The sequence below is a fragment of the Martes martes genome (genome assembly GCF_963455335.1).
Source record: "Martes martes genome assembly, chromosome: 2".
Classification (NCBI taxonomy): domain Eukaryota; kingdom Metazoa; phylum Chordata; class Mammalia; order Carnivora; family Mustelidae; genus Martes; species Martes martes.
The window spans coordinates 206,103,668-206,128,222 of record NC_137889.1 but is presented as its reverse complement, the minus strand read 5'-3'; the positions used below and the strand labels follow the sequence as shown (position 1 = coordinate 206,128,222).

Sequence of the window (24,555 nt, the reverse complement as noted above, 5' to 3'; positions counted from 1 at the left end):
TAACTCAGAGCAGCAGAGCACAGAGCCCACCTGTGGGCTTTCGCGTTGAAGGCATTGGCTAAACCAAACGAACCGGAGCAGCGGTTTGCAGAGCAAACAGAGGAACAGAGAAAATTGAACGCCCACCCATGGTGAGATCTCTAGTCTCCCTTGAAGGTCAGATCTCAAAGGGGTACATCCTTCACGGAAGAAGAAGAAAGGAAAAATCACCCATCCCCCACTCCCAGATGTCAGCGCTAACCCCAAGTGCTTAGTGAAAGAGAAAAATAATTTTCCCCAAAGGATTTAAAATGACTTGGCAATTAAAAGCAATGAACTGCTTATATACACAACAATATGGATGAGTCTCAAGCAGAGAATTCAAAACCACAAGATGGTTCTCATGTGGGTTTACTGGCTAAATTCTCACTGTTTACATGGTTCAATAAACCCCAAACCAATAATTTAGTTTAAAGTGGTACCAGATTGCTAATGCCCTAGAGTAGGAGTGGGCAAACTATTATGGGTAAAGAACCAGAGAGCAAATATTTTAAGCTTTGTGGGCCAGTCACTGCTGTCACTACTGGACTCTGCTGCTATAATGTGGAAGCAAACACGGACAAGGAATAAACAAACAGGTGTGGCAGGCTTACAATAAAATTTTATTTACAAAACAGGCAGAGGGCAGGACTTAGCCTATGGGCTATAGTTGGCTGATTCCTGCTCTGAAAGGCCTGATGAACAATAAAAATCCATAGAAAATGAAAGATCCCCATGAAACATCTCTAAACACAAAATAAAATAAGACTCCATTCATGAGGAGCAGTGCGGGGGGGACAACTCATGCCCTCAAAAGATGTAAGATTTTGGAATTATTGGAAAAAATATCAAATCAGTAAACATAAGATATTTCAAAACTTATTCAAGAGTAAGTACATTTGAAAAAGAACCAAATATAACTCATAGAACTGAGAAATCTAAAAACTAAAACTAAAAAATCAGTGAAAGAACAGTAGATCAGATAGAACTGAAGGGGGCATTGGGGAAATAGTACAACTGAAGATTGCCCAGAAAAAGTCTAGAGAGCAAAGAAATGGAAAATTCAAAAAAAGGGGATTAAGAGATGTGGGACAGAATGCGAATGTCTAATATTTGCTTCCTCAGACTTCTAAAAAGACAGGAGTAGATGTGGGGCACCTGGGTGGCTCAGTGGGTTGGGGCCTCTGCCTTCAGCTCAGGTCATGGTCCCAGGGTCCTGGGATCGAGCCCCGCATCGGGCTCTCTACTCTGCAGAGAGCCTGCTTCCTCTTCTCTCTCTGCCTGCCTCTTCATCTGCTTGTGATCTCTCTCTGTCAAATAAACAAATAAAATCCTAAAAAAATTTTTTTAATTAAAAAAAAAGACGGGAGTGGGGAACTGAAACAAAGACAATACATCAAAGGGTATCTGAGAACTTCTGAGAATTGATTAAAAGCTATCAGTCCACAGATAAGAACCCAACCTGTCTCAAGCAAGAAAATTAACAAGAGATCCACACCTAGATACAACAGGGTGAACCTGTAAAATAACAAAAACTAAGAAACAATTTTAAATACACTAGAAAAAATATTACTTCCAAAAATGCCATAACCAGGCTGGTAGCTGACTTCCCAATACCAACTACAGAACGATCTCTAATGTGCTCGGAGAAACAGAACTCCATCTGAACATACACTTCTACATCCAGCAATAACTTTCAAGGGTGAGTAAAAAATACACTTTCAGAAAACAAAAACAGGGATTTAGCCATTATCAAACTGTGATCCCAGATGGTAACATTAAGAGGTGAGGAATGAAAAAAAAAAAGTGGTAAAAGTGTGGATAACCCTGTATAAAGTAACGGGCACGCAGCTGCTGATGACAACGGTGGTGCTCGCTTGTGGGATTATGTCAGTAACCGAAGTTCATGATATCTATGAATTGGTGAGGGCTGGTGTGAATGACTGGAATTCAAGTTCTAGGGTCCTTGTATTGTCCAAGAGTGTAAGGATAGTGACCCATTTTACACTTTGATAAGTGTGCAAAGTGAAATTTATAAGGTAACCGCAAAACAAATAAAAACCCATTAACCTCCAATTTAAGCAGAGAAAATGGGAAAATGAAAGTAATAAGTCCAAAAGAAGGCAAGAAAGGAGAAAAAAATGGAAGAAAGAGAAAGTACAAAATAAAATAATGAAAAATAAATCCAAATATGTTGTTACACTAAATATAAATGTTGCTGTCCCCTACACCGACAGGTCATATAAAATGATTCAACCTTTTTGGAAACAGTTTGGAGGTTTCTACACTAAAGTTAAACATTCTGATATCCTACTATGGAGAAATCCTAATTCCTATTAAACATACCAATTAGCAAAAAACTCTTGCGTACACCAGGAGACATTTACAACAAAGCTATAAACAACACTACTGTCCATCAATATTAGAAGGAATGTCAAGTTATGACTTTGCATGCCTTCTAGAACATATAGTCATTCACATTCTACTTATTGGCCTGGGTAACACGTTACCAGGGTAATACTGGGAAATACGCTTGCAATTTACCATTGCCCTTAAAGTGTACCTGCACACTTTCATACACACTTGTGTGTATTCTATAACTGCACAATAAAGAAAAAGATAACTGAGAAGCAGAGAACTGTCCAAGGCTGCAACGCCTGTGAGCACTAGAGCCACAAGTAGAAAAGGTCTGCGTGACTCTCAGTCTCAGCAACTTAACTGTTCTTCCAAAAAATAACATCGAATACTACCAGCATCGATCCACTAGAAACCAGTGCTAAATAAACAAATGCAAGTCCACAGTTTCTGTCAAGATCCTTACCAGGACCTCTAGTTTTCAGCACCAATCCCAAATGCCAGCTTCGCCCCACCTCCCATCGCATCCTCCTCAGGCCTGGCGGGAAGCCACATCTCAGAGAGCAAGACTGAGAGCAACTCTGGCCAAAAGGCCCTCCTCATGACCACAGAAGATTATCTGTAGCCACGGGAAATGAAGAACCCTCGAGTTACCAACAGAATGCCCGAAGTGCAGCATATGCACAAAAGGGACGACGGCAAGCCGCCACCACAAAGCTGACTGTGCCTTGGAAAGTCTGCTTACCCAGGAAACTTCCCTCAGGACTGTTCTTTGCTCCAGACTATGATCTGGGACTATTTCCCATGCTTCGAGTATGTTTACTGTTTCCTACCATGGGTGCTCATCCAATCCTAAGATATGCCAGGATATTTCAGAAAATCTTGGCATTCCTAGAACACTGTGTCTGTAAAAAGACCAGGACAGATCTGGAATTTAAAAAGGCAAACTTGAGGCTCAATGAATGAATCTATGCACAGGTTAGATGAAAGGTCTTATCTCATGGGATTTTTCTACCAAATTCTCCCTACCCTTGATATCCCGTTATAATTACAGACGAGTCAGGAGTTTAGAAGACTAAAGTCTGGGTCAAGTATTTCTAAGGTAGGTATCATATAATATTGGGGAAGGCAAATGCAAACACGGGATTTCTAGGGAGCATATGCTAAGTCTGAGCAACACGTGCTCACCACAAACACGTTTGCGGCAGTACAGCAATTCCCCAAACAACTTGAAAATTAGTGGTGTGAGTCAAAGACACACAAAAGTTTTTACTGAGATAGCATTAGATTTTCTAATGACTTTGTGATACATTACTGCTCTAACAGTGCTCTTGGAAATATACCACTTATTGGTGTCCAAACCAAACAGTCGTTAGTTGTCCTGTCTGCTCTTCCAAAAAGTGGGCTAATTAATAAAGTGGCTGCATTAACTCAAGTTATATTGAATATGAAAAGTAAAAGGGAAAAAGGAACTCTCTAAGGGAAAAAAAAGACAAAGAGTCACCCCAACATACATAAATGAATTTGCTGGTTTCCAGTCAAGATCAAAGAGGAGAATCAGGGCACCTGCCTGCCTCAAGCAGCAGAGTAACTCTTGATCTTAGGGTGATGGGTTCGGGCCCCCACTGGGAGTAGAAATTACTTAAAATCAAAATTTTAAAAAAGAAAAAGAAAGATCAAAGTTAAGAATCAAAGTAAAAAAGGATCGGTGGGGGAGCATATAAGAACAGAAGAGTAGCTGATCGTTAGGGAAACCTGTTTGCAAATGTTCCTCTGGCATCAAACCCATCTGGTTCCATCGGAGAGTAAGTGATAGGGCTATGCTGGACATACCTAGAGTCAATTAGAAGAGAGTTGCCTGAGTTCACCTACAAATTAAGTGAAGTCTATGGCTTGCTCAAGGCAGAGTTCACAGGGTCAAAGTCCAGATAACTAGGCTACAAAAAAAGAAAAAAACAAACCAGAACTAGCTGTTCACATCCCCATTTCCCAGACGTTCCAGTCCAATAAAATCTAGCTATGTCATTGATATGGAAAACAAACAACCCTTGTTTATAAGAAGAAAAAATGTAACTTCCCCCAAGCCAGAAGAGGGTAGAGGAGTGGGAAAACAATGGACACACACTTAGAAATATAGAATTTATTTATAGTCACTGTAAGACAGTTTCACATTTTGTACATGGTTACCGGAAGAGAGACAATACTCTCCAGGTTTAACACGGCCATTACATTGCCATTGAACATTGCTTATGCTGTGTGAGTCGGGAAACACTTATTTCCCCTTTAAAAAATTTAAGGCTCAGTTTCCAAAAGGTAATTTTTCCACTTATTTTTCTGTTTAAGGAACTGGGAACATTCTGAAAGAAACCTCAAAGGGCGGAGGGTGAGGGGCAGCACACACACCTGGCTCACTCAGACCCCCGCCGAAGACAACGGGACGTGTTGCTGTTAAGGGCCCCTCCTGTTTGAAAATACGTTTCAGTACAACATCAAAGCAGGAGATAGGAGAGGCACTAGATATAGATCTTTAGTGTACAAACAAGGAAAACTTAAAACTTTATCACCAGTTGCCAGCTAAAAGGATTTATTCAAAATTCACCTACCCATAAATGCACACACAGTAACCTGCACACACTTTTCTTTGGAACAGCTGACCAAATTGAAGTTCGCCTCCAACACACTAGTAAAAAAAATATTTACATTTGCTTTCAACTTTCAGATCAATGGCCACAAATCTGTCCTTTCTCCTCCAGAACGTCCTCCATTTCTCTTTTCGATCTTGCAGTGGAAGGTGACCACGGAGGGGACCTGGAACTGATGTGTGATCGCGCTGTGCAAGGGACTGAAGGGGGGTTGGTGAGGGAGAAGGGGTGAGAAAATGAATCACGAAGACATCATGGGGGATTTTTTTGAGAAACACAGTGAGTTCCACAAGCGTTTGAGAAGCACTTTTTCCCTGCAGAAGTATCTCATTCGATTAACGATGACATCATAATTTTACAAAAGGCAGGATCTGTTTACACTCAGTAAACTACCGTACAATTCATGAAGCGACTGCTATAGCAACAACAAAAGCCGAAACGCCCCCCGCCCCCGTTGGGTTCTGCTTCTGGCCTAAAGAGGTAGAGACAATCCATCCTGCAGAAAAGATGAACAACAACAGCAAATAAACAGAAACAGTAAAACAAAACAACACTCCACTCCCTCGCCAAAAAACCCAACACTTCCCTTTCTAGGGCTGGTTCTGGGAAGCCCGACGTGCTGGCCAGGGCAGCGCTGAGTCCGAGTCAGGGGGCCCCGCCACCCACGAGCATCTCGCTGTAACTCTTCTGCTGCTCTTCCTTGAAGGTGTCCTTCACCTTTGCCCTCTTCAGGCCTCCGTCCCTGGGGTTAAACAGGCGAATTAGTAAAGGATACAGACCCGACAGTGAGCTGCCGATACCCGCTTGTGCCACGACACTTAAGTGGCTGTGAGACCAGGCTTTCCGTCCCTGTTCCACGGCGCACCGCAGCGCGGTACTTCGGGGAAGGAGCGATCCCGCTGACGCTTGACTGGCACATAGAATAAAAAGTCAGGGCGCCTGGGTGGCTCAGTCGGCTAAGTGACCGACTCTTGATTTTGGCTCAGATCATGATCTCAGAGTGGAGAGATCAAACCCCGCATCAGGCTCTGCACCAGGCACGGAGCCTCCTTGAGAGTCTCTCCCTCTGCCTCCACCCCCAGCCTGCCCCCACCCCTCTCTCTCAAAAAAATAAGTTAAAGAAATACACAAAATATAGAACAACATCTCCACTCAGTTTCTTTTTAGAATTTGGGGTTGCTATACTCATATTTCGACTTTATATTGAAACTAGAATTGTTTACCTCTCCTTTCCCCCAAGGAAAGCAAAGTATTGTTTTCTTTCATCTGATCAACTTATGTCTTATGTCAACTAGAAAATCACCTGGAACACTTAAAATATACACACAAGTAATGGTGAGGGTACTGTATGTGTATGGGTAAATGACTTAAAGACAGATGGGTTAATCATTATTCATATCTAATCCTACGTCTAACAAGTTGTATTTTCATTCAAAGCACTACATATTTCAAGTATTTATAATCTTCCATATTCCAAAACAGACTCCGAATAAAAACAAACAGCAAAGTCATAAATTGCATTTAAGCAGCAGTTAGTGCCTGTGTACGCAGCATTCCTTAATTCAGAGCCTGTGAATCTCTGAACCCTGTCCAGAGTGGCAAAGACGGCGCTGCCTGGGTTATAAGGACTTCTTCGGACAACACAAAGAAACAACAAAGTGGGAGCTCTGGGAGGAGACTGGATTATAAGGGGCCACAATTTCTCTCCTAATCTAATGTTTTTGATTTTGAACTCCTAGGGCGCATGGACAGTGAACTTGCTTACTTCATACTGTGCCTGTTTAATTTTAACCCAGCTAAGCACGAATGTTTACCAAGTGCTCCCTGATGAGGATGAATGGATCATAGGTTAGCCCATGAACTCAGTGCCACGAAGACAGAACTTGAGCGACAAACAAACGCCTGCCTGAACCAAATCCAGACTTGAATCCAAGACACAGCCCACAATAAGTCCTCAACTTGGAACAGACTGAGCTCCACACATCTTCCAGGGGCTCAGCTGGAGGAAATTTCCTTGAAACAAGGTTATAAATTGTTGTGAGCTCCCCAGAATTGTCCCAAAAGCCTCTTTTATCCAAAGGAGCTACCTCTAACTATTCACCGCATTTATGTGAATTCTGAATACTAAGAACTAAGTGGAAAAGGGAGAGGCAGAAGAAAGGCCATTCTTTCTTTCCTAAGGTCCAGGCCAAAACTGACCAAAAAGCAACATTTGCCCCAAGCATCCTGACATTATTTTGAGGCACTCTCCTAAGCACTGAGAAAACACACTGCTCTGAGCACCCCAACTGTGCCTTACCCCTTCTAGAGACTTTAAAGTTTTGCCCAATTCCCCTTTGCATTGGCAGCAGATCTGAGTTCCTAAGGAGACCAGCAGCCATATATATAAGCCTGTTTAAGATGATACAGTCAAGTTCCCATTTAATCTAGAAAAAAAAAATTCATACCCAGTGTGTGAATGACACATACACCTGAAAAGGCAGTGAGTCTTTTTTTTTTTTCTTTTAAAGAAGAAGCTAAGGGCACCTGGGCGGCTCAGTGGGTTAAAGCCTCGGCCTTCGGCTCAGGTCATGATCCCAGGGTCCTGGGATCGAGCCCCACATTGGGCTCTCTGCTCAGCAGGGAGCCTGCTTCCTCCTCTCTCTCTCTCTCTCTCTGCCTGCCTCTCTGCCTACTTGTAATCTCTGTCAAATAAATAAATAAAAAATCTTAAAAAAAATTAAAAAAAAGAAGAAGCTAGGTAATTAAAAGTAATCATTTATAACAAAATTGCATATGGCCCAATAAAAGAGAATTGAAAAATTCTGAGGGTCATTTTTTTTAGGATTTTTTTTAAGGATTATACTAATTTGAGGGAGAGAGCGCACAAGTGGGGATGAGGGGTGGTGAGCAGAGGGAAAGGGAGAAACAGACTCCCCACTGAGCAGGAAGCCTGACATGGGGCTCATCCCAAGACCCTGAGATCATAACCTGAACCGAAGGCAGATGCTTAACCCACTGAGCCACCCAGGCATCCCCTAAGGATGCTTTCTGACAGATTTTGTTTAAGCCAATCTGAATGAGATCTGTCCTGTGGCTGACTTGGGTAGGCTATTATCTTTCAAGGATTTCTTCCTCTCTTTGGTGTCTGAGGATACTGATCCAAAGCTCCAAGATTTTCATATGGTTTCCGGGAAGAAGCAGGGCTGAGAAGTCAGGTGAGAAAAAGCAGAGTAAAGAAATGAAAACAATGAGCAGGAAAGAGGAAGCCAGATGCACAGTGAACTTGGATCACTAGGGCATTTATAAGCTAGGACCTGTGTAAGCCTGTCATTTTATGATGCTGTGGTATCCGTAATTTAGTTTCCCATATTTCGGCTTAGGTAGTGTGATACGAATGTTTAGTTTCACCCTCTCTTGACCCTCATCCTGACCATAGGGCCAGCCAGATGGCCGTTAAGTCAAGAACTCACACCCCGGGGCGGTCAGCCAGGCATGGAATTAGAAGGCCACCTCCACAGCTGCCACTCTAAGGCTGCAGCTGTCTTTGTTTTCTATCAACTTTCTAAACCTTGTTAATTCACACAAGGAATTTTAGAAATGGGTTTTCACTACAGAAATTAGTGGCTTCCTAGTTAGCATAATGGATGCCAGAAACAAGTTTCCTGGGTGAAACTGGTTGTACTCAAGATGCATGAATGGAGGGCACCTGGGTGGCTCAGTCAGTTAAGCGTCTGCCTTCGGCTGGGGTCACAATCCCAGGGTCCTGGGATCCAGTCCCACATCGGCTCCTTGCTCAGCGGGGAGCCTGCTTCTCCCTCTACCTCTGTTTTCTGCTCCCCCTGCTTGTAAGCATGCTCTCTCTGACAAATTAATAAACAAAATCTTTAAAAAAAAAAAAAGGTATATGAATGGATAAAATATTCTGGAGACATTCCCCAGCCTTACATAAAGAAGTATAAGAATCCAGCTAGCAGGATGCCTGGGTGGCTCAGTCAGTTAAGCGTCTGCCTTCAATTCAGGTCATGATCCAGCGTCCTGGGATCGAGCCCCGCATTGGGCTCCTTGCTCAGTGGGGAGCCTGCTTCTCCCTCTGCCCCTTCCCCCGCTTGTGTTCTCTTACCCTCTTTCTGACAAATAAATAAATAAAATCTTATTTTTTTTTTTTAAGATTTTATTTATTTATTTGACAGACAGAGATCACAAGTAGGCAGAGAGTCCGGCAGAGAGAGAGGGGGAAGCAGGCTCCCCGCTGAGCAGAGAGCCCGACGTGGGGCTCAATCCCAGGACCCTGGGATCGTGACCTGAGCCAAAGGCAGAGGCTTTAACCCACTGAGCCACCCACACGCCCCTAAATAAAATCTTTAAAAAAAAAAAAAAAAAGGAATCCAGCTTGTCCTTATTAGTCCTTATTCCAGAAGTTCAATTCCTGAGCAGTCCTGGGTCCCTCTGCATGTTCAGTTCATGGTTGAACAGGCTGACAGCCTGACTCCGCCAAATCCTGCTCCGAGAACATGCCTCTAAGTGCCTCCAGTGAACTTTTCATGCAAAGTGTTTTGAAAACACCAAAAAAAGATAAACAGGGGGACTTTATTAAACTTACAGGATCTGAAGTATGATTCATCTCTCATTATAATGTAGGTAGAGTTACCCCTCACTAACACAGACTAAAAGTATATGCACTTCCCCCAAATTCACATATTGAAGCCTAACCCCCAGTATGACGGTATTTGGAGATGGAACCCTTGGGAAGTAATTAGGGTTAGATGAGGCCTTAAGAGCGGTCACTAATCTTCAAGGTAGGACTAGTGCCCCGATAAGAAGAGACACCTGTGAGCCTGCTGTCTTCTCTCTCCCTCCCTCCCCAAATTCACACAAAGGCGAGAAGGTGGCCATTTGCCAGTGGAAAAGGAGAGGGAGCCCTGACCAGAAAGCGACCTTGCTGGCACCCTGATCTCAGGCTACCAGCCTTCAGAACTGTGAGAAAATACATTTCTGTTGTTAAGCCGCCGGGGCTGGGGTAGTTCGTAACGGCAAGCTGACTAATACGCTCACCTACACACAACTTTCCTCAAACAAACACAAAATTAAATCCAAAGTTCCCATAACTAAAATATTTCACTTATTTCCTTTCAAGTCTTTAAGTTTTCTTCAATAGAGTCACAGCAAGGGTTAACTATGAACAAGCCCATACACTGCCCCTTGCTCCCAGGGCCCATTCCCCACCCCCAAATCCATTTTCACTTTCTTCTTCGGCAAAAGAACCCTCCGTTTTAGCTGGACATAGGGCCTTCCGGAACAAAGACAGGCATTCACCAGCCTTCTTATCACATAACTTGAGGTCAGCCAAGAGGTGGGAGTGACATGCCCAGCATCCATCCCGTGCTCTTGACGAGACGGGTGGGCCCCTATTTTCATTCCTGCCTGAAAGCCATTTTCTCCACGTGGAGTAGCGCTGGAGCAGGCTTCTGGGCCCCTGTGGCGGAAGCACACGGAGGCTGGGGGAACACGGAAGGACCTGTTACACCAGCCTGCACTGCCCGTGTTTAAGCAAGAGGGGCAAACCTCTACCTTCTCGAAGCCATCGCCCTTTTACGTAAGCCACTGTCACTTTCCGCTAAACCTCCGGCTAACCAGCACAATCAATGACATTACTGAAAGTGATTTTTTAATAAAAAGAAAATGATAGTACTTCTGAAAATGTCTTACCAGGGAAGCTCAGTCAACCCTCCTTGCACAGCAATGGCGGACTTAACCCTGTTAGCAAACTGGACGGCGTCTTCTCCTTCCTGGGGAAAAGACAGTTACCAGCACGTGGTGGGAATAGAGTTTTCAAATAATTCTTGAAATAAATATATCATAGTCTTCAGATTTGTTTTAAAATGTAAGATTCAGGGGCGCCTGGGTGTCTCAGTCAGTTCAGTGTCTGACTCTTGCTTTCAGCTTAGGTCATGATCTCAGGGTGGTGAGATCAAGTCCCACATCAGGCTCCACACTGGGCGTGACACCTGCTTAAGAGAATCTCTCTCCCTCTTCCCCTCTCCCCAACATGTGCATGTCCTTGCGCCCTTTCTCTCTGTCTCTTTTTTAAGAAAGAAAGATTCACGTTTTAGCTCAGCACTGTTCTCAATCATAGCAAATATCATTTGTTCTATCAAGAAAATGAAGTACTGTATTGTTTAATTTGTATCTCTCACATATATATTTATTACGCCCTTTATTAGTCTTCTCCAACATACAACATTCCATAATATCTGTAGGTTCACTAAACCAACAGCAACTATAAAAACAATTATGGAAAAGAGTTTCTGAATACAAAATAGCCTGATTTGAAGAAACCTGAATACATTTTTTTTCTTTAAATGACCCATTTGCTGAGAAAGCTGGGAGGAAGTCCATCTCTAGCTAATGGGGGTAAGGGAGGCACCCAGGATTTTACGTAAGTTTTCTCGCCGTGATCTGACTGGATAAAGCACAAAAGACCAGTTGCTACCTGTAGAGAGATACCTTTCTGGTCATGGGGGGCATGTACCACACATCACAGACGATGGCCCAGCTGGTCATCATTCGAAGCAGGTAGCTCACCATGTTGTACTTACTACTGTTCCAAAATGCATCCCCAAACTGAGGGTTATACTGAGAAAAAAGAAAAGAAAATACATCCCAGTTATGAATGAAGTGGTGGCCTCTCTTCTCCATATCAGTGGTTCCAAGATGACAAGCCAAACATCTCTATCAGACCCCCAGAGAAAGAGAAGCTACTTCGTTTGACAGAAGGGACCGAAGAAGTAAACCGGGCCAGCTAAGTCCTCCGACCCGAGCCCCAGAGTGCTGCAACAAGAGGGTTATCCCCCCGAGTCCGAAAGATCTGTCTCCCCACTTAACTGAAGGCGAGCAAAAGTAGGCACCGTAACTGTTTCGCTTATTACTGACTGTGTCTTCAGTACACAATACGATGCCTGTCCCCTGGGACCTGTCTGTACACATATCCATAGAGAGAGAAATATCCAGCGAACAGGACAAAATGTAAACAGTTGGTGAATCTGAGTAATGAGTACACAAAGGCCTTGAGGAAGACCTTATACACAAGAGGTCTTTAGAATTCGCTGGTTGGCTAAATAGTTCTAATAGAATGACATCACAATTTTTCCGCCGACCAACTGTGTGACTGGGAGGCAGATTATATGACATCTCTGAGACTCAGTTTACAAACTGAGAAAAAAGTTGTGGTTTCTAAACATTCTGGCTTAGCAGAAAATTATAAATCATTTTCTTCAAATTACATCTAACACAGAATGCAATTATGTAAAACAGATGTGAAAAAAGAAAAGATAGATATAGAGAAAAGGGAATGGTGGTGGGGATGTAAATCAGTACAGCCACTGAGAAAACAGCGTTAGTCCTCAAAAAATCAAAAATGGAACTACCACATGACCCAGCAATCCTGCTTTGGGGTATACGGCCAGGGGAAATGAAAACTAGATCCTGAAGGGATATCTGAACCCCCCAAGTCACTGCAGCGTAGTATTCATAACCAAGATCTGGAAACAACCTACGTGGCTGCCAACAGATGAACAGGGAAGGGAGACGTAGTGCATACACAGTGGGATGCTACTGAGCCACGAGAAAGAAGGAAATGCTGACGTTTGTGACAACAGATGGACCTTGGAAGCACCTTGCTAAGTCATGTGACTCAGAGAAAGTTAAGTTCTCTGCAGTAGCATTTATATGCAGAGTCTGAAAGAGCTGAGCTGACAGAAACAGACTAGGACGGTGGTTCCCCGGGGCCCAGGAGGAGAGCGGACGAGGTGGAGGAACCAGGGAGATGCTGGTTGAAGGGCACCAACTTTCCGTTCTAAGATAAATAAATTCTGGGGGCCTAATGCACAGCACGGTGACTATAGTGAGAAATACTTGATTATACACTTGAAAGTTGCTAAGAGAACAGCTCTTAAATGTTCTCGCCGTAACAAAGAAATAGTAATTATGTGATCTGATGGGGGTGTTCGCTAAAACTCTGGTGGCGGCAAGCACTTTGCAGTACGTAAGTGTATCAAGCCAACATATGGTATACTTTGAATTTACACGATGTTACATGTCAATATAGTTCAATAAAGCTCGGGCAGGGAGAAGGGTATACAAGTGCTTGTCATCCTTTCAGATTTTAAGGTTGAAGTTATATCAAAATAAAGTTACTGAGTCACTGCCCTTTTGGGGGGGCCAGGAAGGGGCATCTGTTTTACCTTAATTGCAACTGGATGTATGGTTCCTCCAATTTCAAAGCTTCCCTTTTTGAACATCATGACTGAAGTGTTGTTGATGCAAGTCCCTGCAGAGCGGTGGAAAGGAGGTGGTGAATATTTTTAAAGGTGGGTTTTTTAAAACAAATTTTATTTTATTTTATTTTGTTTTGTTTTATCTGAGAGAGAGTCAGTGAGAAAGAGAGAACACAAGCAGGGGCAGAGGGAGAGGGAGCCCAATGTGGGACTCAATCCCAGAACCCTGGGATCATGACCCGAGCCAAAGGCAGACACTTAACTGACTGAGCCACCCAGGCATCCCTCAAACAAATTTTAAAAAGGAATTATTTTGATATAAAATAATCTAAAATATTCAAATCAGAGCAAAATCATAGTTTACTATCATTTTGTGAAACAGGTCAATCCCTGCTTAAGGAAGTAATTTAACAGCTCTACACAAGTTTCATAACAAACTTTTACTTCGTTATTAAATGCTCAAGAGATATAACCGGCATAATAGGTGACAATTTCAATACTTTAAAATAAGGATCTTTGAGGGGCCCCTGGGTGGCTCAGTCGGTTAAGCGTCTGCATTAGGCTCAGGTCATGATCCCAGGGTTCTGGAATCAAGCCCCACAACAGGCTGCCTGCCCAGCCAGAAGTCTGCTTTTCCCTCTCCTCCCACTTGTGCTCTCACTATCTCTCTCTCTCTCTCAAATAAATAAATAAAATCTTTTACAAATAAAAAATAAAAATAAGGACTTTTGAAAAATTACGAACAATACCTGTCCAAGTTCATTACTCAGAAATGAGTTTTAAGATCAAAAAGGCACCATGACTTCCAAAAACAAAAACAAGAACAAAACACCATGACTTCCATCAAATGTCAAAAGAAAGCAAGGGATTACCAGCCCAGAGAAGGGCAGCTCATTCCTAGAGGACGGCAGAGATCTGGACCAAGAATGCGAGAACAACCCAAGTCCTTTCACGCTTTTCGTGCCGGTTGTTGTCAACTAAGGCTTGGTCGGCAGCCACCCTTCCTTACCTTCAGGAAAGATTAATATGGGTAGTTTTTTCTTATCAGCAATGTGTTCTTTCAGTCTGTGAGGAAAAACAAGGGATCAAAATGCCACCTTCGTAAAGGTAGAGGTTCAGTCCTCGTTGGTCCTCCGAACACTCTACCAGCGCAAATATAATTGTACAGCAAGAAGGAGGGAAAAATAAGACATAAGTAAAGGAAATCAACTCAAGTTGGCCCCTTTCAAAAGAGCCGAAGGTCATCTGTACTATCTCAGTTGCTCTCATGTCACAGCTAGCGACCTTCAGTGCCTTCTGCCGACTCCTAAGAAAGGATTCGAGGTCATCACTGACATGGGCTCTGGGGCCCCCATGTCAGGAGGGTTGTGTCCTTTTCCATGTACTTATATGTTTGTCACCTGAAAATGGGAATGCGGATTGCTGGACCAGTCGGCCTCATGGCCAGTAAGTATACAGAAGCTCCTTAAACGGGTAGGCTCAGCTTTCCTCTGACACGGACACCATAACGCTGAGAAGGGGCTTCCGGCCTTGAGTCCTGCCCTCCGTGGGCCGGCCCTGTGTTTCCAACTGCTCTCCAGGAGCTGGAAGGCTCAGATAGAGACTTAAAGCCGCCAGTGTCCCACTCAATGCTAAATATTCTCCAACTGGGGAACAGTTTCACTGACCTTAAACAGATTTCAACAAGGACTTTTCATTTTACTCTTAAAGGTGTGGCACGCCTTCACATTTCTAGAAGCAATAAACCACAGGGCCTTCAGTTAAAGGCCTCAGACAAAAAGCTGTTTCCCAATAAAAGCTTCTGGTAGCTCATCTCTATTCCAAATCCTCAAGGCTCCTTCTGTTTCATAAAGAGCTTTAGCTCTGTCTGTCTCTAGATGGACTTAAGTGAGAACGGACTTCTGGCAAGAAATCAGCCAACTCTTTACTCAGCTAAACAGGTACGAATTATTTAACTTTCAAGGTAGTAATTTTTAATTCTGAAAACTCAGGGACTGGGCTATACCCAAGCCACAGCAACACAAACGCATGGGCCTTCTAATCTCATATTTCCCGCTATGACTACAGGCTTAAAATTTTTAAGAATGTAGCTAGGACAGGTGATTCAGCAGAAAAAGCTAACCACAAAAAAAGCTCCACATATTTTAGGTTTAATCCTTAGTACTGCTCTGCCCTCTTTGGCAGGAAGGCCAAGATTTATCAGATTTTATGCTACCCCAAAGGATACCGAGTAATGTCACTGCTTACCTCTTAGTGACCAAGTGTCGATCCTTCATTTCTGAGCGTTCAAACCAGACATGCGGACAAGCCTTGACCATAGCTCTCTGAATAATTCCCATCAATCCACCATGGACCTGACCAACCTAAAATACCATGAGACAAAAAGAAACATATAAAGACATACCTAGGCAAGGAAAGCTTGCCTTTTTTTTTTTTTTTTAAGTACCAGTAAGTTCCTATTCCCCACCAAGAAAAAAGATTGGCCGCCTTCTACTGACTGACGTTCTTAGTCTAATCAAAGGACATGAATGGCCAAATATAAGCAAAAAGTCTTCTTTAGTAGCACCTTTGAATTTGAAGCTTAAAATACCCTAGCTTTAAAAAGTAGAAGTCTTTCAACTTAGTTAAGATAATAGAAAGGCAAATTAAAACTACACTGAAATACTACTTCTCACTCATTACACTGAAAAGGGCTGAAAAGCTTAACAATGCAATGCACTCTGAGCCCCGGCCATGGAAATCAGCATCCCCACACCCGGGGACTCTGCAGGACTCTTGGTTCCGACTCAGGTCTTGATCTCAGGGTCTTGAGATCGAGCTGGGTGTGGAGCCGGCTTAAGGTTATCTCTCCCTCTGCCCAGCAACCCCCTACCCTGCCCTGCTGGCACCCTATCTCTCCCACAAAAGAAGGGAAGGAAGGAAGGAAGGAAGGAAGGAAGGAAGGAAGGAAGGAAGGAAAGAAGAAAGGGAGGAAGGAAGGGAGGGAGAAAATGACACTTATTCATTGCTTGGGATGGGGGAGATTCTAACACCCACAGAAGGAAATTTGGCAATACCTATCAAATCTACATAAACATTTATCTTTCAACTCAGCAACTCCACTTCTGGGAATTTACCCTGAAGATATACCTCCAAAAAATGAAAATACAAGGTTTTTACTGTAACAGTATTTATAATTTCAAGATATTGGGAACCATCTAAATGCCAAACCTAAGAAATCAGATGAATGAACAATGCTACACACACAGAAGAGAGTGCCATGCGCTGGGAAAGGACCGGGGGTTGATCTCTACGACTGATCAGGAGTGACTTCCCGGAGATACTGGGTTGGGGCTTTCTTCGGTTGGGGTTTTAATTTTTTTTCATTTGAGTATAGTTGGCACACAACATTACCATAGTTTCAGGTATACAACGCAGCGACTGAACATCTCTATACACCATGCTAAGCTCACCACTCTGGCGATACCACTAAGTGAAAGAAGCAAATGCCAAAGAGCAAATATAGTATGCTGCCCTTTGCGTGAAATAGAAAGGGAAATATATACATATATTTATTTCTACGAAAAGAGGAAAAGTCCAAAGCAGTGAAGTTGGAAATCTATAAGAGTGGGAGGGAATGGGGCAGAATGGACGTGCGCGGAAATGACACTGTTATGAGTAAACCTTTATTGTTTAGTTTTGACATTTAGAAGCACTCCAACAATAAATCAACAAGGATGGGACTAGCAAACCCAAAGCAAACCAAAACAAACGAACCCGACTATATTTCAAATGAAAAACAGAACAACACTGAAGGAAGGGGGGGAAAAAATCTAAGAAATGTACAAAGATGGTATCTGACCATACACCCTCCGTCTTTCTTCAAGGAGAACTGCAAAATACCCTGGGTTTTGTTTTTTTTTTTTTTTACAACATTTGGTTTTGTAGTAAAATTAGAGAAGCAATTCTGAAACAATTTTAGGTGTATCAGAGGATCAAGAAAATAGGCAAATATGTCAGTACTGTTGGGAACCAGGGTATTCACTATGAGTAAAGGGAGATATAGATATGGACTGGGGGAAAGCAAGAAAGAACCCTGTGGATTACATGAACTGGTACAGACCCAAATTTCTGATATTATATTAATGTTAGAAATAAATACTAAATATCATTAAAAATAGACATACCTTACACACATTTTTATGCAGCGAGAGAGAATGCCAGCACATGCGAATGCAGATAGAGCCAACATAGCAAAAAACCGACAGGGAAACGTGAATAAAGGCATGTGGATGTTTATTATTACAACTTCTCTATGACTTAGCAAATACTTCTAATTCTTTTTAAAAAGTAGAAGTCTTTGTTTAGGAGGAAAAAAGACTCTGAAAAGCCACTGAGAAGAGATCTTGAATATTCTTCAGATACATAGTTTATGCTTAGCCAAAAGAGACCTGTGTGACCTCTGGAGGTCAGCAGTACAGGGTCCCCCCACGTCTGCCCTCTCCAGCCTTGGACTGAAACCTGAACTGGCTTTCTGTGTCTATCACTCCACTCACTGGAAAGGTGGCAGGGGCTATCTTTTTCTAAACTCTGGCTAGTATAACAGCAGTCACATATAATCAAAAAGCATAGAAAATTCCAACAAAATTCTGAGGGCTCAGTCACCCTGGAGTTGTATTCAACTTTTTGTTGACCAGGACACAGAATGAATATGGTCCTAGAAACAGAAAATCATAATTTGGCAAGTTGGTTAAAATGCCTAAACCTCTGCTTTCTCATCTGTAACCAGCCTGAATCTCGCTGGATTACGAGGAGGTCACACACAATGTATGTGAGAGTGTTTGTCCACATAAATGCCAGGAATTACCATATGCACCCAGAATGGTGCTGGGTGTATGTAAGGATCCTACCAAGAGCTGTTAACAGGAGGGTCCGTGAGTGGGCTTTTAAACAAAATCGTGCTTGTATGACACGTGTGAATGTCACTGTTCTTCTTAAGAAAGGGTACATACTATTAACTGATTCCTAACCCAAAAAAGGTTAAGAACTACCAATTCCCATAAGCCTTTTCCTAGAAGTAGAGCTTCCTTGGATTCAGAACGGGCTCCACAACTTAGACAAAATAGTGGATAAAATGTGGTTGCCCAAGAAATATCTATCTGAACTTATTATTTTAGACAAATTAACATTCTGGCAATAAATTAAGAGCTTTTACAAAGGCCTTCAAATCCCCTCAGTGACTAAGAAAGGCAACATGGTATATATATTTGTCTCTCTTGCTTGATCTTCACTAAAAAGTCTGATTTTTTTTTTTCAGTTGTATATGACTCCGTGAAGGAAGACACAACAAATTGGCTGGTAAGGGATTTGCACAGCTCTAAGGAGGAAGACTTGAACGTCTCAAAGTGTTATTTATTAAACATTGCAGGGATCTTAGAGAAAAGAGAATCAACCTTGCAAAGTCCTCTCAAACTCAAGTATGTCTACATTTCAGGAAGTCAACATTTTTACTAACTTTTTTAAAATTTATTTTTTATTTTTTAAAGATTTTTTTTTAATTTTTAAGTCATCTCCACACCTAACATAGGGCTCAAACTCACAACCCCAAGATCAAGAGTCACACACTCCGCTGATGAGCCAGTCAAGCGCCCCAGACTTTCTACTACCTTAGATATAATGGCTTAATGGCTCCTTTCTTTCTTTTCTTGCACATGTAGGGTTCGTTTCATGTATTCCACAACTTACATAGCTACAGTAGTATGACCCAGTCACTTTCTATGTAAAAGTCTCTAACGGGTGCCAAAATAAATGAAAAGTCTGAACAATCCACAAAAGATGCAATTACTTGAAAGGTCCCTGAGCCGCTCTTACCATGGCATAGCATCCGTCCGTGGTCAAGATCAAAACATCTATTGGGGAAGTATGGTTGGCAACACAAATGCCCCCCTTCTGGGGTCTGTACTGCCTGCAATTACAAACAATGGTAAAAAGAAATAAACCTGGAGAATCGTCATTACTTTGCGGAACAGCTTCCATAGATTCACCCTATTTTGCTTTAAAAAGGACATTAAAAAAAGACAGTTTCAAAGTATATGGTCCCATCTTAAAAAGGTTACCTCCAGGCAGTGTGATGGGAGTGGGGTAAGAGTCCAGGAAAAGGGGCCAATGACTTGCCCTTTATATATATTTACATTGTTTTTTTGCAACTATCCATTTTCCTTTTATAATGAAAAAGGATGATTTAAAAATAGTCGACTGAGTTATAAAGATTCCATAAATTTAATATTGGGATCTACAAGTTTCACTCAAGTACTTCCCTATGATTGCAGTCTTCATAAGCATCACCTTTAACAGTCCCACAGTGACCCACAGAGTCAATTTACTGTAGTTTCCTCCCTCCCATCCCCTTAAACAGAGGTTGGCAAACTTTTCCTATTGAGGGCCAGATAATAAGTATCTGAGGTTTTGCAAACCAGCCAATCCCTGTCAAAACGACCAGACTCTGCTGTTTTGACGCAAAGGCAGTCACAGACAAGATATAAATGAATGAGCATGGCTATGTTCCAATAAAACTTTATTCACAAAAAAACAGATGGCAGGCTGCATTTGGCCTCTAGGCCCGTAGTTCAGTTGCTGACCTCTGTCCTAGAGTTCAACCAGTATTTGACACTACCGAAGCAAAGCAGTCTTCATTGGCCCAATACAGAGAAGAAAAAGAACCAAGTGCGTAACAACTTTAACATGCTTTCCTTAAAATTAGAAGAAATTCTATACATAATAAGTTGTGAACTCTCTATGTAATTTAAAACACCTTTTCTATAGATAGTATCTCTTTTAACCACAGTTCTCCCAAAGCATTTTCTTCTACTCCTCATCTCCAAAACTCACAGCTCAAAGACAAAAATCATGTAATTTTAGAAACTTAACGGGCCTTTTATGTTGGTAACACACAGTAAGGCCAAAGAAGATAATGTCTCCCTTCCACAAATGAGACAGAAAGATCCAGTCAACAAAAAAAGAGAGGCTTTTCTAGAACTTTTAAAACAATGAAGTTAAAGGTAAAAAGAATAAAAGTGAGTTAACAGAAAAGTAATTCAAAAGCAATCAAAGTTACTTCAGTCGGCTAATAACTTCAGTCAGGTACCATTCTCCTCTACAGTTGGGGTGAGGGAAGCAGAGTGCGGTGATCTGTGTTCAGGCTCAGTTATGGAACTTCGGGACGGCGGGACTGAGGCTAGGAAGCAGGCCTCAAGGGCTAACGGTCCGTCCTCCTTCCCCCCACACCGCAGGCCTGTCAACGGCCTCACTTTTTACACCAACAGACCCAGCTCACAGCCTGACTCTACCACGAACTAGCCACGTGACCTCAGCCAGCCAGTCCCAGAGCTTCCCCTGTTCACCTACACGACAGGACAGCAGTGCCTGCCCGGGGGGACGACCTAGGAGAAGCACGGGCCTGGCCTGCACCCCAGAAATGCCCAATTATCAAGGGTCATTACATTATTATGTGGTTCCTTCAGCAAATGGATGGCTTTTTAAAAGTGTTTCACGGGGGTGCCTGGGTGGCTCAGTGGGTTAAGCCTCTGCCTTCGGCTCGGGTCGTGGTCTCAGGGTCCTGGGATCAAGTCCCGCATTGGGCTCTCTGCGCAGCAGGGAGCCTGCTTCCCCCTCTCTCTCTGCCTGCCTCTCCGTCTGCTTGTGATCTCTGTCCATCAAGTAAATAAGTAAAAATCTTTAAAAATAAAATAAAATAAAAGTGTTTCATGCAAAACCGTTACGTCTGTGACGCTCTAAGTAGCAGGGACGAACATACTGGAAGTACGCTGATTTCACCTGCTTCTTCTGTGTTTAGGGACGGAAAGGCAGATGGGAGCCGCAGACACTCACTTGTTATGATAATGAATGGTGCCAGAGAGGGCTCGCACACAGATGCGGCAGCAGGTCAGGTGGACCAGTTCACTCAGCCAGTTTCTGAGGCTAAAAGAAAGAGAAAACGGTTGGTGGTAGGCACTCCTAGGAAACAAAACAATAAAACCCTCGATGTGCTCCTTCCAGCAGCCTGTGTTCTGAAACACACGCACCGTTCACTTAAAGTCGCACTGAGTCGTTTAGGACAAAACGCCAATGGAAAATAGCTCCCACCCGACGAGACTACCAGGACAGATTCCTGACCATGAGAAGCTGAGGCTTCTTTGGTCTCACCCCGGTGAGCCCGACCACGTGTTTCTTTCCTGCCTTCATTTCCCCCTTGAAAAAGAATTTCTCACCAGGTACACGAAAGTGTGAAGGCAAATCAAATACAAACTATGGATATGAAAGAGGCCAAATTTTAATACTTGTGTCAAGGCCATAAATTTGATGCAATATGTAGGGATCAAATACTCTTCTTGTGGACACCACTAAAAGGAGTGACAATCCTATTTATGGCTGAGTGGAAGGGAACATTTCACCTGCTGTCTGGCAGCTGCCCAACCAGTGTGGTTCCTATAACCAACAAACTGATCCCAATGAAAGCCAAGGTAACCCTGAAAAAGACAAGGTAATGCAAAAGTTAATTGCACAGTAAGGGGCCAAGGGAAATAACTTAACAGTTCATAAATCATGAGACTGAAAATAAGTTCTATTCCCGCTACACTATGGAATACGGTGCTGCCAGTAAAAGCACTGAGTAAATCTATAGATTCTGACACGGAAGAATGGTCCTGGGTACAATCTGAGAGGGAAAAAAAGCAAAATAGATTTCAAAATAACATGTAGAGTATGACAGCATTTTTCAAAATAATACCAAGCATAACATACAGGTGTATACAGAAGGCCTGGAAACTTCCTTACTCACAAAACTCTCAAAATCAATCATGTAATCCTCCCAGGGTTAAACAGGCTTGTGAAAAGGATAAATTAAAACATTTGACCTTTTGCTTTTCTGAATTATTTTGTTTTTAAATATACTCATATTAACTTCTTGAATAATATAAGAAAAAATTTTTATATTGTATGAAGGACTCATGTTGAAAAGTAGTTACCTTACTTTGTCCAGGATGCACTGGTGGGCATAGTATGATCGTAACTATCTTCCAAAGGTCTAAAAATAACTTGCTCTTCTGTGTTTTTTAATGATGGGGGGAGATACAATTCAAATTTTTCTCAAAATTTGTGACATCTTTGAGAACTCTCACGTTGGCTTACTTAAACGGAAAACCAGAAGTTTTTATTTTTTATTTGCTCTAAATTTAAAATTTAGAGCAAATAGCAAGAAAAGCCCTTTCATAATAAGAACACCAAATTACAGCACCATGTAGAAACCCTTTAATGTAAGTCTGTTGTCCTTCTGTAAGTTCCTGCTAACACAGAGGAGGCCAGTAACAAGGCGACTCGCAATACCACTAATCTCCACATAGACCCTTTCTATTTTTGAAAGGTGCTTTTAATACTCACTTAATATTCATTTGAATCACTTCAAAAAGAAAATAGTTATTTTCAGAAATGTAAGCAGAATTACACAAAAAGATGATATCGAGATTTAAAATCTTTCAAAATAAATGGGGCTCCCTTATAAACACATTGTTAAGGCATTAAGCCTCATTAAAGTCTTAAAAAAAAAAAAAAGCAAAAACCTTGTTAAAGTCTTGGCTTAAGACCTTGTGACAGAGCAATTTGAAGGTCAGATTCAGTTTTCTTCCAATGCCATAGTTTCATGCTAACCACGGATGCAATAACTAAATCCCTGTTTAATTTCATCCACCAATTTTGCAAAAGTTTTAAAATAAAGGTTTGCTACCTTTCCCTAATGAGAATCATTTGTTCCCACACATTAAGTCAGAAGGGGTTACCTTTGAACACATTTAACAACTGGGTTCAAACTACTGCAAGTTTTTATTTGCTGGATTAACAGGCCAGAAGCTTCTTGTTTCCCGTTTAAATAAGCCAACGTGAGAGTTCTCATAGATGTCACAAGTTTTCAGCCACAGTCTGTTTTTTAGGAGTTTTACTGAGATACAGTTCCCCTAGAATACAGTTTCCCCATTTAAAGTAGTCAGTGGTTTCGGCATATTTACCAAGTTGTGCAATCATCAACACAATCAATTTTAGCACAATCTGCTCTTTGAGTGGTCACTTTGCAGCAACGGCTCATCTTCGAAAGCATGTACACGGCCGTTCTCTCACCCTGAGGAGGGTGTACGAAGCGTGGGAGTCTCCGTCCTTCTCTTGTCTTCCTCTTCTTCTTGGTGCTTACACGACTGGCTTATCCTACATCTGTGGTTTCTTTGCAAGAATCCTCTATGTTAACTTCTTCAGTTTGTGAGTGTGAGTTTAATCTATGTAGATCACAGAATCATAACACCATTTGCTGGCACCCACAGCAGGTGAAAGCTAACAGACAAACGAGGGCATCTCAAATACTCGGTCTTGCAAAAATCCTCACTCTTCCCCCGGTGGCCTTGGATACAGAGCCCGGCTCACGGGCCAAGCGCAGACGTAAGAGCAAATCCATACAGTCAACAGAAGCTGCATTTCTTGTTTAAGAATAAAAACAGAATAAATGGAAGCTCGAACTACAAGCCTAGAAATGTCTAATACATAAAAGCGCAACTATGTCCTTCACGCAGACCGATGGACAGTCTTGCACATGCTCAGAGTAAATGAACACCCCCTCAGTCGGGGAACACTGGCTTAAGGTTCAAGCAAAAGTATATGTGAAAACCTGAATTCCACTTTGTTAGCAGAGCTGAAATCATTTCCAAAAGACACACTGCACCCCAACTGGCAAACCGGCAGTATGGGCAAAAAAAAAAAAAAAGCCACACAGAAAGAACTTAGAAATGTGCCTCTGTCTATACTTAAGCAATCTTTCCAGTTGTAATAAACCTAAATGAGGCAAGTGTAGGCCACCCTAGGGAGGGTCAAATGGTTCCAAGTCCTGTGCCAACTTAAGGGGGCTGAGAGCAAGTGCCTGGAAAGCTCTGTTGAGACGGGGCCAAGGCTATGTCCAGGGAAATTAAGCAAGACCAACCGCAGGAATACTGTGACTCGTGCCTATGCCTACCACCCGCCGTCGCCGTGCTGGACACACTCTGGCCACCTGCGCTCTGTACGGCCCGCGTCACTCTGCTCCTCTGAGGTCCCTACGGTGGCTCCAGTAGACTGCACGGGAAAGGACCCCCTCCTTGGAGGCATTCCAGCTCAGAACCAGAGGCGACACAGCTGGGAGCTTTTAATGAGAAAAGTGAATCATGATGGAACTTGGTGGAACAAATTCCGTTCTTTAAATGGCTTTCTCTCCCATGCTAACCATTCTCAGTAATTTT

At 42.5% G+C, this 24,555-nt stretch overlaps 1 protein-coding gene across 4 annotated transcripts in view; it reads right to left on the bottom strand.

The window, feature by feature from the left end:
* Positions 1–4,498: 4,498 nt before the first annotated feature.
* GPAT3 (glycerol-3-phosphate acyltransferase 3) overlaps positions 4,499–24,555 on the bottom strand; it is a 91,177-nt gene continuing 71,120 nt past the window's right edge. For all 4 annotated transcript variants that reach the window (XM_080797486.1, XM_080797487.1, XM_080797488.1 and 1 more), the window contains exons 5-13: positions 21,700–21,774; positions 21,137–21,226; positions 19,121–19,214; positions 15,518–15,633; positions 14,280–14,335; positions 13,238–13,323; positions 11,502–11,630; positions 10,704–10,783; positions 4,499–5,757 (exon numbers count right to left, since the gene is read on the bottom strand). In XM_080797486.1, the coding sequence (XP_080653612.1) occupies positions 5,661–5,757; positions 10,704–10,783; positions 11,502–11,630; positions 13,238–13,323; positions 14,280–14,335; positions 15,518–15,633; positions 19,121–19,214; positions 21,137–21,226; positions 21,700–21,774 (823 nt within the window). In that variant the 3' untranslated portion in view covers positions 4,499–5,660. The remainder of the gene's footprint in view (positions 5,758–10,703; positions 10,784–11,501; positions 11,631–13,237; positions 13,324–14,279; positions 14,336–15,517; positions 15,634–19,120; positions 19,215–21,136; positions 21,227–21,699; positions 21,775–24,555) is intronic.